General features: G+C 38.9%; 1 protein-coding gene across 34 annotated transcripts in view; it reads right to left on the bottom strand.

Moving 5' to 3' along the window:
• Window positions 1-233: 233 nt before the first annotated feature.
• PLEKHA5 (pleckstrin homology domain containing A5) overlaps window positions 234-15,688 on the bottom strand; it is a 231,173-nt gene continuing 215,718 nt past the window's right edge. For 30 of the 34 annotated variants that reach the window (XR_011540317.1, XR_011540318.1, XM_070620710.1 and 27 more), the window contains 7 exons: window positions 13,650-13,768; window positions 9,795-10,004; window positions 8,709-8,849; window positions 8,105-8,229; window positions 5,605-5,750; window positions 3,403-3,508; window positions 234-1,099 (listed from right to left, as the gene is read on the bottom strand). Coding sequence is in view for 32 of the 34 variants with exons in the window: in XM_070620710.1 (XP_070476811.1) it covers window positions 3,414-3,508; window positions 5,605-5,750; window positions 8,105-8,229; window positions 8,709-8,849; window positions 9,795-10,004; window positions 13,650-13,768 (836 nt within the window). In the remaining 2 variants the exon portion in view is untranslated. The remainder of the gene's footprint in view (window positions 1,100-3,402; window positions 3,509-5,604; window positions 5,751-8,104; window positions 8,230-8,708; window positions 8,850-9,794; window positions 10,005-13,649; window positions 13,769-15,688) is intronic. The other 4 variants (XM_070620706.1, XM_070620713.1, XM_070620726.1 and 1 more) reach the window with 1 other exon arrangement.

Genomic DNA, 15,688 nt, shown 5'->3' with positions numbered 1-15,688 from the left:
TTATTCTGGTCCAAATTCTGTCATTAACTGTAACGTGATTGTGGCCAGGTCAATTTATCTCTCGGAGCGTCAAGTCCCTTAACTTTGACATGGGAGAGCGGGACCGGGTGACAGGAAAGGTCCTTTTATGATGCTGTCAATAAGATTAACAGACGACTTTTTCACCTAGAAGTCTCTTTAAGTCTCAGACTTTCCATTTTAGATAGAAAGAGCAAAAATTCTAACACGAGTGATTTAAGAACATCAACATTTATTTAACATGATAAAAAAGAAATGAGATATGAACATTTGCATTTAAACAGTAGTAAGTAGCCTTTAATACTTACATTACATGTGCTCATTGTATAATATATACACAATGAACATAATTACATTTGTACATAAACTAAGTACTGGATTTGAAAACTTGCTTATTGCTGTACACATCTATTCCAATGAAGGAGAAGCCCAGTGCTTCAAAATACCTACATTTTAAATTGTTTTTTAAGAAACAGTAAGCGTAACATTTGTGTTTAAGCCGACAAGAGTATGGCAGTAACTGCTGACATTGCAATCTGACTGAGAAATAATTATAGCAGAAAACGGGACATACTTCACTTAGCAATAATAAAATGGCACATTTTAAATATATATATAAAATTTTTACAAATCAAGTGTGAAACAAAGCATTGCAGGAGCCAAAATGGGAAGGAAAAAAAAAAGGAAACAAGCTTTGTTGGAAATAATAACTAAATTATGTACTGAAAAGCAAAAAGAAATATAAATCCACCTCGACTTCAGAAACATCAAAATCTGGAAATCAGTAACTGAGTAAGCACTGGCTGTAGACCGCACATTAAAAGCACCTTTACTTATGTGCTCTGAAATCATAGCAGCAAGCTGGCGTCAGAATAATAACCTTGAGATTATGGAGTGCACATATGGGCCGTTAAAGCTGTTTTGGAATAAACATTTTCCAGAAGTGATAAAACGATGCTCTGTGGCCAAAAGCATCAGAACTATGAATTTCATAGATTAAAAATATACTGTACAATATCTTCTCACATTGCCGAAGGTCCATGTCCTCAGCTCTGAATGGTTTCAACAGAAGTCAGTGTAGCTGAAAAATAACGAGAGGGACAATTACTTTGACACCTGCAAAGAGAATGAATGACCATTTCCTAAAGTAATTTGGGGGACCTTGTCTCTAACAATAGAATTGACAAGCATGGCCATGAAAATCTGAAAACAGAACACAATTAAAGGACATTTTCTCTTCATTTCCATAAGGTTGATTCACAAAGCAAAGAAACGTAATGCAATTAAATAGCAATTCAGAATTTAAAAAAGTGCCCCAAATTGTGGCTGAATCCAAAAGATCAACAAATGAGTAAAGATCTGCTAACTTCACTAAACTATGTTGTAAAATACTGAGCTGCCTACATAGTGATGTCGTTTGTAAAACTTTCCTAAGTTTCCTGCCAAAACTACCAGCTCAGAGAGATGACATAGACACAGTGAGAAGATATCAAATAATACAAGTTTGAGCACCACTAGTTGTTTGTGCTGGCTGCACGCCAAAAGGCTTGAAAATATCCGGCAATAACTGTACCTCATTCCAGTGTGTAAGGCCACTGGCTCCTGGAATGAGAGTAAACAAAACAAAATCTAATAATAACAACTTAAGGAACCTGGAAATGTGCTCGAGTGTTAACTATGAACATTCTTTATTATCAGTATGGTCTGTGTACACTGAATTGTAACCTGTTTATTGAACCAAAAGCTAACGAGAGTGGCTCTGAATGTACACTTATCCACTAAGACAGACAGAAGCCATCGGTCAACTCCTTGCACAGGAGGAATCCAACAAGCACAGTGTTTATCACTCTTTTTTTTTTTTTTTTGAGGAAGGTTAGCCCTGTGCTAACTGCTGCCAATCCTTTTTTTTTTTTTTTTTTTTTGCTGAGGAAGACCAGCCCTGAGCTAACATCCGTACCCATCTTCCTCTACTTTATATATGGGACGCCTACCACTGCATGGCTTTTGCCAAGATGTGCCACGTCTGCACCCGGGATCTGAGCCGGCGAACCCCAGGATGCCGAGAAGCAGAACGTGTGCACCTAACCATTGCGCCACTGGGCTGGCCCTAATGTTTATCACTCTTATGTCTGGTGTAATTCTGTCACTAGTGGCAACTGTCACTTCTGAATGGACTAAGTTAAAAGTTTAAATACATGAGTGACAAAGGCAAGACATGGGTAAGACTCTAACAAATAGGTGGTTTTCAACTCCAAAAAGGACATCAATCCTGCATGGATACCCACGGACAGCAAAGGCCTCTTCCAGGCTCCCAGTGGACATAATCTCGAATAAAAGTTACAAATACGACAAGACAGTTAAACATAAACCCTTCTGGATGAATAAGAGGACAGAGATTGTAACTGCTACAAAAAGGTGCGACTAGAAGTAGATTCTAGAAAATAAGCACTACTGGATAAACTTAGTCAAATTAACGTTTGTACTCATTTGAGAATCTAAAAATCAAAGAATACATTAGTAATAATGCGTGTAACGTCTGTGTTTTCGCTGCTTATGACTGTTTAACAGAAATCAGTGGTGAGCCCAAGGCGCCAAATATCACTAGATCTTGTAGATACTGAGGGAAAACATGCAGAAAATGGCATAAAATGCTCACACCATACCTCACAGCTTTTCTGAAAAGTAAAAAACGTGTATAGCTATAAGTACAAAAGCACAGGGAAAATTTAGCAACTGTCTATAACGTTTCAAAGCAAGACCTTAGGAAATTATTCTCAGTTCTAAAACTGTGGCCTAAGGAGCACTGTTCAAGAAAGGCTCCCTCCTTCTCCTTGTACCCACCCACGGCTTTTTCAGCAGCTACTTCCCTGACTTAAAAAAAATTAATTATTTAGAAATAATTTCTGTACATCTTAAAGATTTTAATATTCCATCTAGTGACTATACCATAAACGTTTCTTTGTCCTGTAAAATAATTAACAAACTCCCAATGCGGTAGATATGTCACGCTCATGGTAAAACACATTACTCAATCAACACGTAATGACTTAACCAGAATTCTCCGATCCAACGATGGAAAGGGACGTTAAGTGGGAGCACAGCTGCAAAGCACCGTGAGGCTTGTCTTGGCACAGGCCGTACCCTCTGCATTCCGCTGTTTTTACGGATGATGAAATAAGAGACAGAGAAAACGCTGTCACGGAGCAAATCCCTGGAAGGGCTAATGTTGGAAATCTGAGTTACTGCCCAGGGTTCAAAGACACGGCCTACTTGCTCTGCCAACTACCCCTAATGCGTAGTCCAGAATTAATCTCAGTTTTTCTTCACTAAAACAACAAATGAGTAAAAAACAGGGAAGCACAAATGCAAAGGGAAACAACGTACTTTTTCTGAGACTACACACACATGAAATGGGATCCTTCTGTGAGCTGCGGCTGAGTGGATGGAACTGGTGATGCCGAGGACTCAGGAGACGGGGGCAGACTTTTCACTGAAACACACCAAGAAAATGCGAGAAGGGAAAAACCTTTAGGACACATTTGGAGAAGGAAATTCTGATGCTGTGCCACAAAATAAGAACGTGTTTTGAGAAGGAATTAATAGTTGTATCTGGATTCTGTTCTTTCCTTTTTTAAACATTTTATTTTTTCTTTTTCTCCCCAAAGCCCCCTAGTACATGGTTGTGTATATATTGTGGGTCCTTCTTGCTGTGGTAATCAGGACGCTGCCTCAGCATGGCCTGATGAGCGGTGCCATGTCCGCGCCCAGGATCCGAACTGGCAAAATTCTGAGCTGCCAAAGCAGAACGAGTGAACTTAACCGCTCGGCCATGGGGCCAGCCCCCAGGATTCTGTTATTTTCTAATCTGGCAATTGACTATTCAGTATGAAATCTCTCTTGAAGACTCTTTAAAAATTTGTCTTCCTGGTACACCTTAAACTTATACAATGTTATATATCAATTATATCTCAATAAAACTGAAAATTAAAATAATAATTTTTTTTTTTGCTTTAAGGTTAATTTTCGAGTGTCTGTCAGTGAATCACTTCTGTTTGGTCTCACTTTTAAAAGCTTTTCTACTTCTATGCAGCTAAATATTACAGACTGTTAAATGTTGTGGTTTTTGGGGCCAGCCTAGTGGTGTAGCGGTTAAGTTCACGTGCTCTGCTTCGGTGGCGCAGGGTTTGCTGGTTTAGATCCCTGGTGTGGACTTATGCATTGCTTATCAAGCCACACTGTGGTAGGCGTCCCAAATATAAAATCGAGGAAGATGGGCATGGATGTTAGCCCAGGGCCAATCTTCCTTGGCAAAAAGAGGAGGATTGGTGGTGTACGTTAGCTCAGAGCTGATCTTCCTCAAAAAAAAAAAAACGAAAAAAAAAGTTGTGGTTTTAATACACCCACATACCACTTTACCCAGACCTGCCATACCAATAACCAAAAGTGGTCAGTGACAATTAAAAAAAAAAAAAAGGTGAGAATTTGTGTGCACACTGCCTTATAAGCGAAAGGCAAAGGAAAAAATGCTTAACATTGGTTACAAGGGAACATGACTGATGATATAAATTTGCATGTTATATGTGTATACAGTACAGAAAATGCTCTGCCAGAACCCCATGCTCTTCCCAAGAAGAACAGTCCCGAACACAGCTATCGGCCACACAATGACGTTTCAGTCAATCAGAGACCGCACGTACGACGGGCGTCCCATCAGATTAGTACCACATAGCCTGGGTGTGTAGGAGGCTATACCATTTGGTTTTGCATAAGTACACTCTGTGATGTTCGCACAACAATGAAATTGCCTAACAACGCATTTCTTAGAACATACCCTCGTCGTTAAGTGACACCTGACTGTAATTGAATTTCATTCTGCAAAAGGTTGGGGGGGCCATGGGGAGAGGAACGATTACTAAGAATGGTTTTTTGCTTATGGACTATGAGAAGCAAAGCTGATAATATGCACTCTTGGTATGATCCCTCATTCCTCCCCCTGGCCAAAAATCATAAAGAGAGGAAAAAAAGATGTGTGAAGAGTCCAAAAACTATGACAGAAGAATAGCATAGATAATTTAATTTTTTTAACATGCTATGGATCACGATCTTCTATCAAAGAAAAACCCAGATGTGGATTATAGTCGGGGCTAGAGCAAGCCAAGCCATTCTACCAGTTGAGATAATATATTAAGTCCTCCACAGTTTCCAAACTGGCAGGAAACAAAGTGTTCACAAACCTGTGAACACTCTGAGAATCCAGCCTCAGAGAAACAGGTCAAATTTCCAAGTGCTGAAAGATCTTCTAATCAGAAAAAAGTTACGGTAGTATTAAGGTTAAGATGAAAAAAAGAAAAAAAGAAGGAACTGATCCCCAAGCCAGGCCAGACCGTGTGGACCTAGCTGGCGAGGCAGGGTCCCTTCCCTCCTTTGTCCAGCTGCATCCCTGAAGGTGCACGTGGGAAGGCAAGGGCTGATGCATCTGCAGTCACAGTACTTAGGCGGCTCTCTTGATAGAAGCGCCACATGGGAAATCAACTCAGGGTTCAGAGGAAGCACCAGTGGGAAAATGATGAGATGTACCGTATGTACCTGCCATTGCTTGATTTCCTCTAGAAGCCTCAGGAGACCCGTCATAAGAAATAGCAGTTTCTTCCTGCTCAGGAATATCATCTTTTGTATCTTCTTCAGGGTGGCCTTCCGCTTTATGATTTGTGATCTGTGTCTCATCCTGAGGGCTAATGAAAACAGATTGATGTTTTAAAATTTGTTGTTATAGAATGCAATTAAGTTTTTTCTTCCAATTTATTGTTACAAAAATTTTTAGCCATATGGAAAAGATGCCACCATCTATATTTAGTTTGTAATTAATCTCTTTTCTGCTTTTCCCCCTTTTTTACGGAAATTTCAAACATAAAAAAAATTAGAGCAGGGGCCGGCCCCGTGTCCGAGTGGTTAAGTTCTCGCATTCCGCTGTGGCAGCCCAGGGTTTTGCTGGTTCAGATTCTGGGCTTGGACATGGCACCGCTCATCAGGCCACACTGAGGCGGCATCCCACATGCCACAACTAGAAGGACCCACAACTAAAGATATACAACTATCTACCGGGGGGCTTCGGGGAGAAAAAGGAAAAATAAAATCTTAAAAAAAAAAAAAATTAGAACAAATAATATATGAAACCTGTCACTCAACTTTAATAATTATCCACATTTCACCAATCTTGTTTCATCTAAAGCCCCAGTTCCCTATTCTCCAAATTATTTTAGAGCAGACTCCTGACATATCATTCAATACCTCAGTCTGCATTTACAATACCTTAATATCATCAAATTTCCAGTCAGTGCTCAAATTTTCCTGATTGCTTCATAGTATCATTTTAGAGTTATCTGTTTGAATCGGGATCCAAAGTCTGTACGTTGTATTTGCCCAACAAGTCTCTTAAATTTTACTTTAACCTAAAAGACCCCACCCTACACCCCCTTTTATTTTTTGCCACTTATTTGTGAAAGCACCTGGTTTATTTGTCCTATATTCTGGATTTTGACGAATGTATCTCTCATATTTTTTACTAACTGATATAATTTCGAGGCTTGATTGAATTCAGGTTTTTGGGGGAAGGTGGGCAAGTGATACTTCGTTAGGTGGGGGTCACGCACTATCGAATTAACAGGCTGTCTCAGTGACTTGAATTAACAAAAGAGTAGAGATCTTTTTCTTATCAGCTATTGCCAAATATTTTTCAAATTCAATCTTGCTATTCACTGAAGAGAGAAAAGCATTCCTAACAACATCAAAACACAGTATTTGTCTTTTCCAGCTCTGGTAATTTTTTTTGTGAGGACGGTTGGCCCTGAGCTAACATCTGTTGCCAATCTTCCTCTTTTTCCTTGAGGAAGATGGTCCCTGAGCTAACACCTGTGCCAGTCTTCCTCTGTGTTGTATGTGGGATGCCGCCACAGCATGGCTTGATGAGTGGTGTGTAGGTCTCCACCTGGGATCTGAACCAGTGAACCCTGGGCCACTGAAGTGCATGAACTTAATCACTATGCCACTGGGCTAGCCTCTGGAAATTGTTTTTTAATGGAGGATGAGATTAAGGATATAGACTTAAGAAGGCTAGTTAAATACAGCTAAAAAATTAATAGCAAATCACTGCAATTTTTGGAGCATTTCTCAGACAACTTACACTTATGATCAATGTCTATCATTAGGTAGGCAACAGTGGGGTGGTTACTTTGTTACAGCTTATGTACCGTTGGCATTTTTTTTTTTTTTTTACAGGTATTACAGAATACTTCCTAGGTGCTAAGGACAGTGTTAATATTTTCTTATTTAAGCATTACAGCACATTTGTGAGACAGATAACTATTATTATCCCCATTTTTACAAGTGAGGAGGCTGGAGCTTAGGAAGGTTATGTAAACTGCTCAAGATCCTACAGCTCCTAAGTAGCTAAGATGAGACTGGGATCCAAGACTTATTGACTCTGAAGTTCAACATTTTTTTTTTTTTTTTTAAAGATTGGCACCTGAGCTAACATCTGTTGCCAATCTTCTTCTTTTCTTTTTCTTCTTCTTCTCCCCAAAGGCTCCCAGTACACAGTTGAATGTTCTGGTTTCAGGTCCTTCTTTTTTGAGGAAGATTAGCCCTGAACTAACTGCTGCCAATCCCCCTCTTTTTGCTGAGGAAGACTGGCCCTGAGCTAACATCCATGCCCATCTTCCTCTACTTTCTATGTGGGACGCCTACCACAGCATGGTGTGCCAAGTGGTGCCATGTCCGCACCTGGGACGCGAACCAGTGAACCCCAGGCCACCCAAGCAGAACGTGCGCATTTAACTGCTGCGCCACTGGGCTGGCCCCAGGTTGCAGGTCCTTCTAGTTGTGGCATGTGGGGCTCTGCCATGGCATGGCCTGATGAGCAGTGCTAGGTCTGTGCCCAGGATCCAAACCAGTGAGAACTCAGGCTACTGAAGTGGAGTGTGTGCAAACTTAACCACTTGGCCACAGGGCTGGCCCCTGAAGTTCACCATATTTAAGCAGTTATACAATTTTGTGAATAATTCCTTTGTCCATTTTCCCTAATTATTACCTGTAAGAAACATCCTCAGGCATTTTTTCTTTGTTTCTTTCTTTATCCACCACTTCTTCAGAATTTACTCCATTTGGTTCAGGTTTGAAAAGTGTTTCATAAAAAGCGTTTTCAGTTTTTTGAGACTACAGAATAAGAAAAATTTGCAAAGCATTCTTACTACATTTAATATTTATTAGTAACCTAAAATAATTCAAAAATAAAAATTTATTAAAAAATTATACCCTGTCAAATATTTACTGAAATATAAATTTAGATTCAAATATATTAAAAATATGAACATTCTTTACTCCTAGGATACAAAAAGCTATCTGCCCAAAGGGATAATGCACTTTGCTAATAGCTAGCTGCTTTGGGACACAAGATTCTTTAACCAGCTTAACAGTAATTTATTCCAGTGTTGATTGACCATGTTTTAAATTTCTGATTAACCCATTTTTTTGACATGGCTGAATACATCAACTTAAAAGGAAACCTATCATTTCACTTCGAGCTATGGCCTCTGTGACGCGATGAAACATAACTTTATTTTCAATCTTACCACTTGATCTCATCTTCAAAAATCTACCCCTTTGGAATATCTGTCCTGAAATAATCTCTCTACCTCTTTGCTGAAATCCGCATTTGGAGGCTCAGTTTCTTTTAGTCGAACAATTTCTGCTGCAGGAGCTTCATCATCTGGCTTCACATTATTTTCTTTAATAACAGTGTCCACTTCCTTAATGTTATCATCCCTCCTTCGAGTCTGTCCAAAAGACATACAGCATTTTTAGATTCATACGATGAAGCCATGTATAGTTTTTAGATAACACCTGTTAATTTTGGAAAAAAAAAAAAGCCCAGAAACCTGGATCTTCACTCACACAGTTTCCTTATGAAAATCAAAAGAAATTTATACATGTATGTGTATATATATACTAGTATGCCACACACTTTTTCTTCTCATCTCTTTTATTTTAACCATCCGTTTTGTAATCTGCAGGATGGAGAGTTATTCAACTGTTAATCTGTTGAATCTCCAGGAGCAGTGCCTGCTCTTGATTGACGGAAAGAGGACTTCTGTGAAGACAGTGAAGCCCTTTCAGCTGATGCATGCTTACTCACAGGCATAGACCAGACAGAAGCCACTGAAAAAGTTCACTAGTCTCTGTATTTACAAATTGCGGTAACAAACAAATAAGAAGAAATGGAATGGTGTCACATCACAAGGCTCAAGGTGAGATGTGATGAGCAGTAGACTTAGAACTTTGACTTAGAAGCTCTCTCCTCCTACAATTTAGGTCATGTTAAATTAGGACACAGAGCAATATACATTTTATTGGGAGGGGAATTGGGGAATGTCTTGGTGACCTGCATGGCATTTAACATTTGCTGAAAGCACTTTTATCTTCTTAGTCTCTCTGTGAAGTAGATGCGGCAGACTGTATCATTATGCTACTTAGAGTAGAGATGAAGTCTATAACTGGTCCAACGGCATCCAACAAGTAATATAGCTCTGGTTTTTTGAACCTAGGGCTAATTCCACTTTACTAACCTGTCTTAGCTTATTATTATAAGAGTTAAAAAATACAAAATAGTTGTATATATTGTAGACATCTACAACCCATCAATCATATAACTCGATGATTCTAAGAGTCAAGTGACAGTAGATGTACACACAGGAATGATGGAAAGCAATTGATATACCTACCTGGGCAACCCTGAATGGATGGTCCCTCGCACTTGAAGGACTCTGTAAGGGTGACGGGTCTAAAGCACCAATGATGTTTAGTCCCTTTTTCTTTTCCCTTAAGCATGCTTGCTGGTGTCTCCTGATTCTTTCCATCTGCTCTTCCACAGTCATCCGAGGTCGACTAGTTTCGGCCAAACAGAGCTGTTCCACTGCACTCCTTGGTCTTTCCTTCAAATTAAAAACAACACACGATCACACACATACAGTCACTTCTGAAAAGGATTTTGGAAGAAAAAATGTGAAATGCATTTCTTTTGTTTCCAAAATCAAAAGTGGAGGTTTTGAATGTCCTTTTGCTGACACCAGAAAGGCGAATTATTTTATCCTTAAATGGTAATTAGTGATGCCTGGTCAACGACGCAAAGAAAGAGAAAGAGGGGAGGGAGGAGGGAAAGAGGAGGAATTTCATGATGGTATTTTCTTGCTTGGGAAAAAAAAAAAAAAAAAAAAGGTCTGGCAGCTCTGCAGTGAACCCACCCCATGGCTCAGAAACGGGAAATCGTATAAAACTCAAACCAGGAGAAAATAGGGGGCACAGTGTCTAAATATGAAGGATTTCTTTTATTTTAATGAAAATATAAGGTTTTAAGTCACATATTTACTGTGAAAAGACTAATAGAAAAAATATCCTTAGTTTATGATCAATAGAAAAACTATGAAAGTATCTATTTTCCATATGTCACTTATATTTGAAAACTTTTTACACATACGGCTCATTTTTATGGTTTACGGAAAGGTTTAAAAATATTGGTCAGGGGCCGGCCTGGTGGCACAGCAGTTAAGTTCCCACATTCCACTTTGGCGGCCTGGGGTTCGCCGGTTCAGATCCCGGGTGCAGACATGGCACCGCTTGGCAAGCCATGCTGTGGTAGGCATCCCACATATAAAGTAGAGGAAGATGGGCACGGATGTTAGCTCAGGGCCAGTCTTCCTCAGCAAAAAGAGGAGGATTGGCAGCAGCTAGCTCAGGCCTAATCTTCCTCAAAAAAATAAAATATAAAAAATATTGGTAACGAGCTGGGCCTGTGGCTGACTAGTTAAGTTTGTGCGCTCAGCTCCTGCAGCTCAGGGTTTCGCTGGTTCGGATCCTGGGCATGGACCTGGCACCACTCATCAAGCCATGCCGAGGCGGCATCCCACATAGCACAATCAGAAGGACTTACAACTAGAATATACAACTATGTACTGGGGGCCTTTGGGGAGAAGATGAAGAAGAAGAAAAAAGAAGATTGGCAACAGATGTTAGCTCAGGTACCAATCTTTAAAAAGAAAAAGGCCACATTAAACAATTAATTCTTATGTGTCATTTTCTTACTAAAGATATAAAACAGTATTGGTATAAGACCCCAAATAAATACTTCAACCATTAGTCATAGGCAAATTTTAGCTTATTTCATAAAACAGAAATTTAGGGCCACCCCAGTGGTGCAGCGGTTAAGTTCGCATGTTCTACTTCTCGGCAGCCTGGGGTTCACCGATTCGGATCCCGGGTGCGGACATGGCACTGCTTGGCAAGCCATGCTGTGGTAGGCATCCCATATATAAAGCAGAGGAAGATGGGCATGGATGTTAGCTCAGGGCCAGTCTTCCTCACCAAAAAGAGGAGGATTGGCAGTAGTTTGCTCAGGGCTAATCTTCCTCAAAAAAAAAAAACAAAAACCCAAAACCTAGACATTTAAAAGACTAAATGTACTAGGATTTATAGAGTGGAATCCTTAGGTTTCCATGTGTCCTTTGGTCTGAACTGACTGAGACACGGGTGGAGTTGCGGGAGTTGCTGAAAGAACCCAGGGCAGAGGTAAGTATTTCTGTGACGAAGCGTATGTCAGGCTAGTGGATAAAATTCTTTTGTCTCCACTACAATCTGAAAAACATCTGCAGGGCAGGAGCTGCAAACTATTTTCTGCTATGCAGAAGAACTTTTTTTTTTGAGGAAGATTAGCCCTGAGCTAACTGCTGCCAATCCTCCTCTTTTTGCTGAGGAAGACTGGCCCTGAGCTAACATCCATGCCCATCTTCCTCTGCTTTATATGTGGGATGCCTACCACAGCACTGCTTGACAAGTGGTGCCATGTCTACACCGAGGATCTAAACCGGCGAACCCTGGGCCGACAAAGTGGAATGCACGCATTCAACCACTGCACCACCGGGCCGGCCCCCAGGAGAACTATATTAAAGAGCTCAAGCGGAAACTAAAAGGAAAAGGAAAAATGAAATGATGATGATTGTCAATTATTTGTAAAATAAAACGCATTTGCTTTTGCAAAAAAAAAAAAAAAGTAAATTCTAGATATGGATTGGGAAGGTAGCCACTTCAGCACCCTTTCCTTTTACTTTTAGTAACAACAAACGTGTATTCTTCCTGGTTTTCCTATGTTTATGCAAAAATGTCACACTGCAACTTCCAAATTATCATAGTGTACACTCTATTCTTTTAAATGCAAGATATTATTCATTTTTAGACCTTTTCTCCAATATGATAACTGGAAAAGTGTATCTCACTGAGGTTTTAGTTAGTATTTAAAAAATTATTATTACGGTTGAACAATTTTCACACATTTGTACTGTTACATATTTTCCATTAAAACAAACCCTTAAAAATAACCGATTTATATTCATTCCTCATATATTAAGAAACATGTCTGTTATATTGCCAATATTTCCTTCTGGCGCTGGTACTGAGGATAAAGGGCTTTCCCATACCATCATAATACAACTATAGTCTTCTATCCTTTCCCTGCCATATTTGGTTATGCAGAAGTCTTTCTTCTAGTAGTTAAGATAGTTATTAAAAAAAGATACTTATAGAATGATATAAATCCACTAATAGCTTTCTGCTTGATCTCATTATGCATTTTCTTCGTTTTTTTCTCTTGATCTATTTTAACACTGTAATTTCCAAAGAAAACACCCTTTCAATCTGTAAAACTGCCTAACTCTATGAACAGAACGATGACCACTGATGCTAATACTGACACATAGCTACTCATTATTTTTATTCTACAATAATTCCTTTTATAGGTCTTTATTATTTAGTACTAATTGAAAATACTTTATTTCTTAAATACAAATTTGCCAGATTTTTGGGCATCTACTTTGTAGCTGTACTTTAATATCTTTCAAGAACAAACATAAATCTTATCATTTGTAGTACCTTTCTTATAGCATTTTCTTATAGATTAAAATGATCTCATATCAAATAAGTAGATTTACGAAGGATAAAAAGTAAAAGTTCCTTTGCAGCCAAAATTTCCAGAGCCTACTTGGTGAAAGGGAGTTAAGTACCCAGAGAATCTTCCCAAGAAGACCAAGGATAGACTGGTTTTAAGCCAGTTTGAATTAAACAGATCTCAGATGAAAACTGTGAAATTTAGGATTTATTTCCCAGTCTCAATTCAGATTTCTCAGAGCAACCAGAGGATTGCCAAATTCCAAATCCACCGCAGCTGAAAGGCTATGCGTGGAAACCCACTAACTTGGAACACCATAAGACACGTCTATCACGCTCATCAAGGAAATTCTTGGAGGTGTCAAGGGATGTAACACAGGGTGGCTATCTGAGAGCAGTTTCCACAAACTGTGGACTCCGACCCCACGTCAAGGCTGATCAAAGGAAACCTAGATTAGGTACTGAGTAGGTCTGTTCTCTGAGGTGCTAATTCCCTGAATCTAATGTTTTAAAAAATAAGATAATTAAGCCTTTCTTAGAGTATGTAAAAAAATATTTGACAGAATACTAAACATGGAAACATATATAAGAAAGCAACAAACAGGTTTGAGAATCCTTCTAGAAACTAATTCCTAGTTAAATACCGTTCTTGTATCCATCATCTTCTTAGTTTTCCTTAAAGTTACATATGAGGCTATTGTCGAAGATTCGGGCGTTGGTGATTTTGTCCTTGGAGGGACTACTCCAACAGGAAAGTGGGGACCTAAAAATTAAAACAGCAGTAAGTTCTACAAACATCTCTCACACAACTTGGCTTTCTTTTCACACAGTCAATTTCTGAGGCTTTGAAAATTAGAAGGCAAATTTATTGTCTGAATAGACCAGGGGAAAATAGTTCCATTAGTTATTCCACCTAATAGGTCAGCCAAGGATACTACCAGACAAATTTAGGGTTAGATTTTAGAAATGAAATTCTATAGATGGACAGATGACAGAAAAAATTAATTATAAAATTTGGTATACTTACTGGGTCATATATCCTTACAATAACTCAGTAAAGAAAAGAAGGTAAGGGAAGTTCAGTATATGGGTTAATTCACTTCCTTGAGTCCATACAGCTCATCAGCAGCGTGGCTGCAGCTTCTGCTTTAGCCCTCTTTCCACTGCTGCTCTGCTTTCTCATGAAGCATTCACAACATTTTCAGAGGCTGGAAGTACCTTAACTGAATCCTCTCACGTATCACAGATTGGGAAAGTTACGGCCCAGAAGGGTTAAGTGATTTACCTAAATACCCTCAATTTCCAGCTGGTCTCCTTCAACCACACTCTACTGCCTTAATGAAGAATCCACTAACAATAGTTAACTAGAGGGAATCATTGTTACTTTCTCTTTTGTACTTTTAAAAGTTTCTAAAATGAACACACACCACTTTTATAAATAGATCCACCCACACAGATACAGAAAGTCATTAACACAACAACGAAATCTAACAGTAAGTTAACATATAAAATGTATGCATTTATACCATAGACATCTTGTATAAGCAGAATGTACACACTATTGTCCACTGAGGACATCAGTAAAAGAACAAATTACTAAAATCTCAACGGTTTGCTTAAAAAAAATTCATTCTTGTTAGGCTGACTTATTGAAAAATGGTAGATCAATTATTCAGGGCCCCTTTAGGTTTATAAACCAAACAATCAGCAGTTCGAATAAGTTTTAATATTATTTATGAACTCTATATTATAGAGTTACATATTTGAGAATGTGAAGAGCTGAATTCACACACAATACAGGTAATTTTGCAATTCAAACAAAGTAAAGGCCTCTATTACGCCAGTTAGTGGTCCATTTTTAAAAGCCCTACTTTATGTCATGTGGTACAAAATAAATTATACCATAATTGACCTGTGTACTTCAGACAATTTATTTAGATGAGAGCTTATAAGTTAAAAAAACCCAAAAACCCCAAATTTTAAAAGCTGCATAACTTCAAGTAAGAATTCAAATCTGATTGGAGAACATATTTCAGATGATATATTTTATGAGTAAATACATGCATTGGCAGAACAAATGATTATCTATTTCTTTACTTTTTTCAATTCAATTCAATACCTATCGATGAGTCAAAATCACTATACACAATCACTTATTAAATAATTTCTACATTTTGTAAACTTGACCTGTTGCATTTATCCCATCATGGGGCAGGATGGTCATAAGACTGTGTAGGAACCAGAAAAAAGAATGCAATAGGATATGTGAAATCAAAGAATAAAACACAGTCCTTATCTTACATATGCTTTAAACACTTTGCCCACAGGATCAGAAATGTTATACATGTGATAAATGGCAACTCTCTTCCATCCCCTGCTCAAGGGGGCAGACGCTACAGTAAACCAGTGCTGTTGGCTCAGACGCAGTCTGGAGAGATCTGAGTTTTTAAAAAAGCTGCAAAGTTCTAATTTTTAAATGTTAGCAACCAACAATGCTTTTGAGTTAAAAAAAAAAAGAAATCATAGGGGCCGGTCCCATGGCCGAGTGGTTAAATTCGTGTGCTCCACTTTGGCAGCCCAGGGTCTCACTGGTTTGGATCCTGGGCGCAGACATGGCACCGCTCATCAAGCCATGCTGAAGTGGGCATGCCACATAGCACAACCAGAGGCGCTCACAATTGGA

Source organism: Equus przewalskii, chromosome 5 (assembly GCF_037783145.1).
Source record: "Equus przewalskii isolate Varuska chromosome 5, EquPr2, whole genome shotgun sequence".
NCBI lineage: Eukaryota > Metazoa > Chordata > Mammalia > Perissodactyla > Equidae > Equus > Equus przewalskii.
Note: the sequence above shows the minus strand (reverse complement) of the source record. Positions and strands in the feature narration are given on the sequence as shown.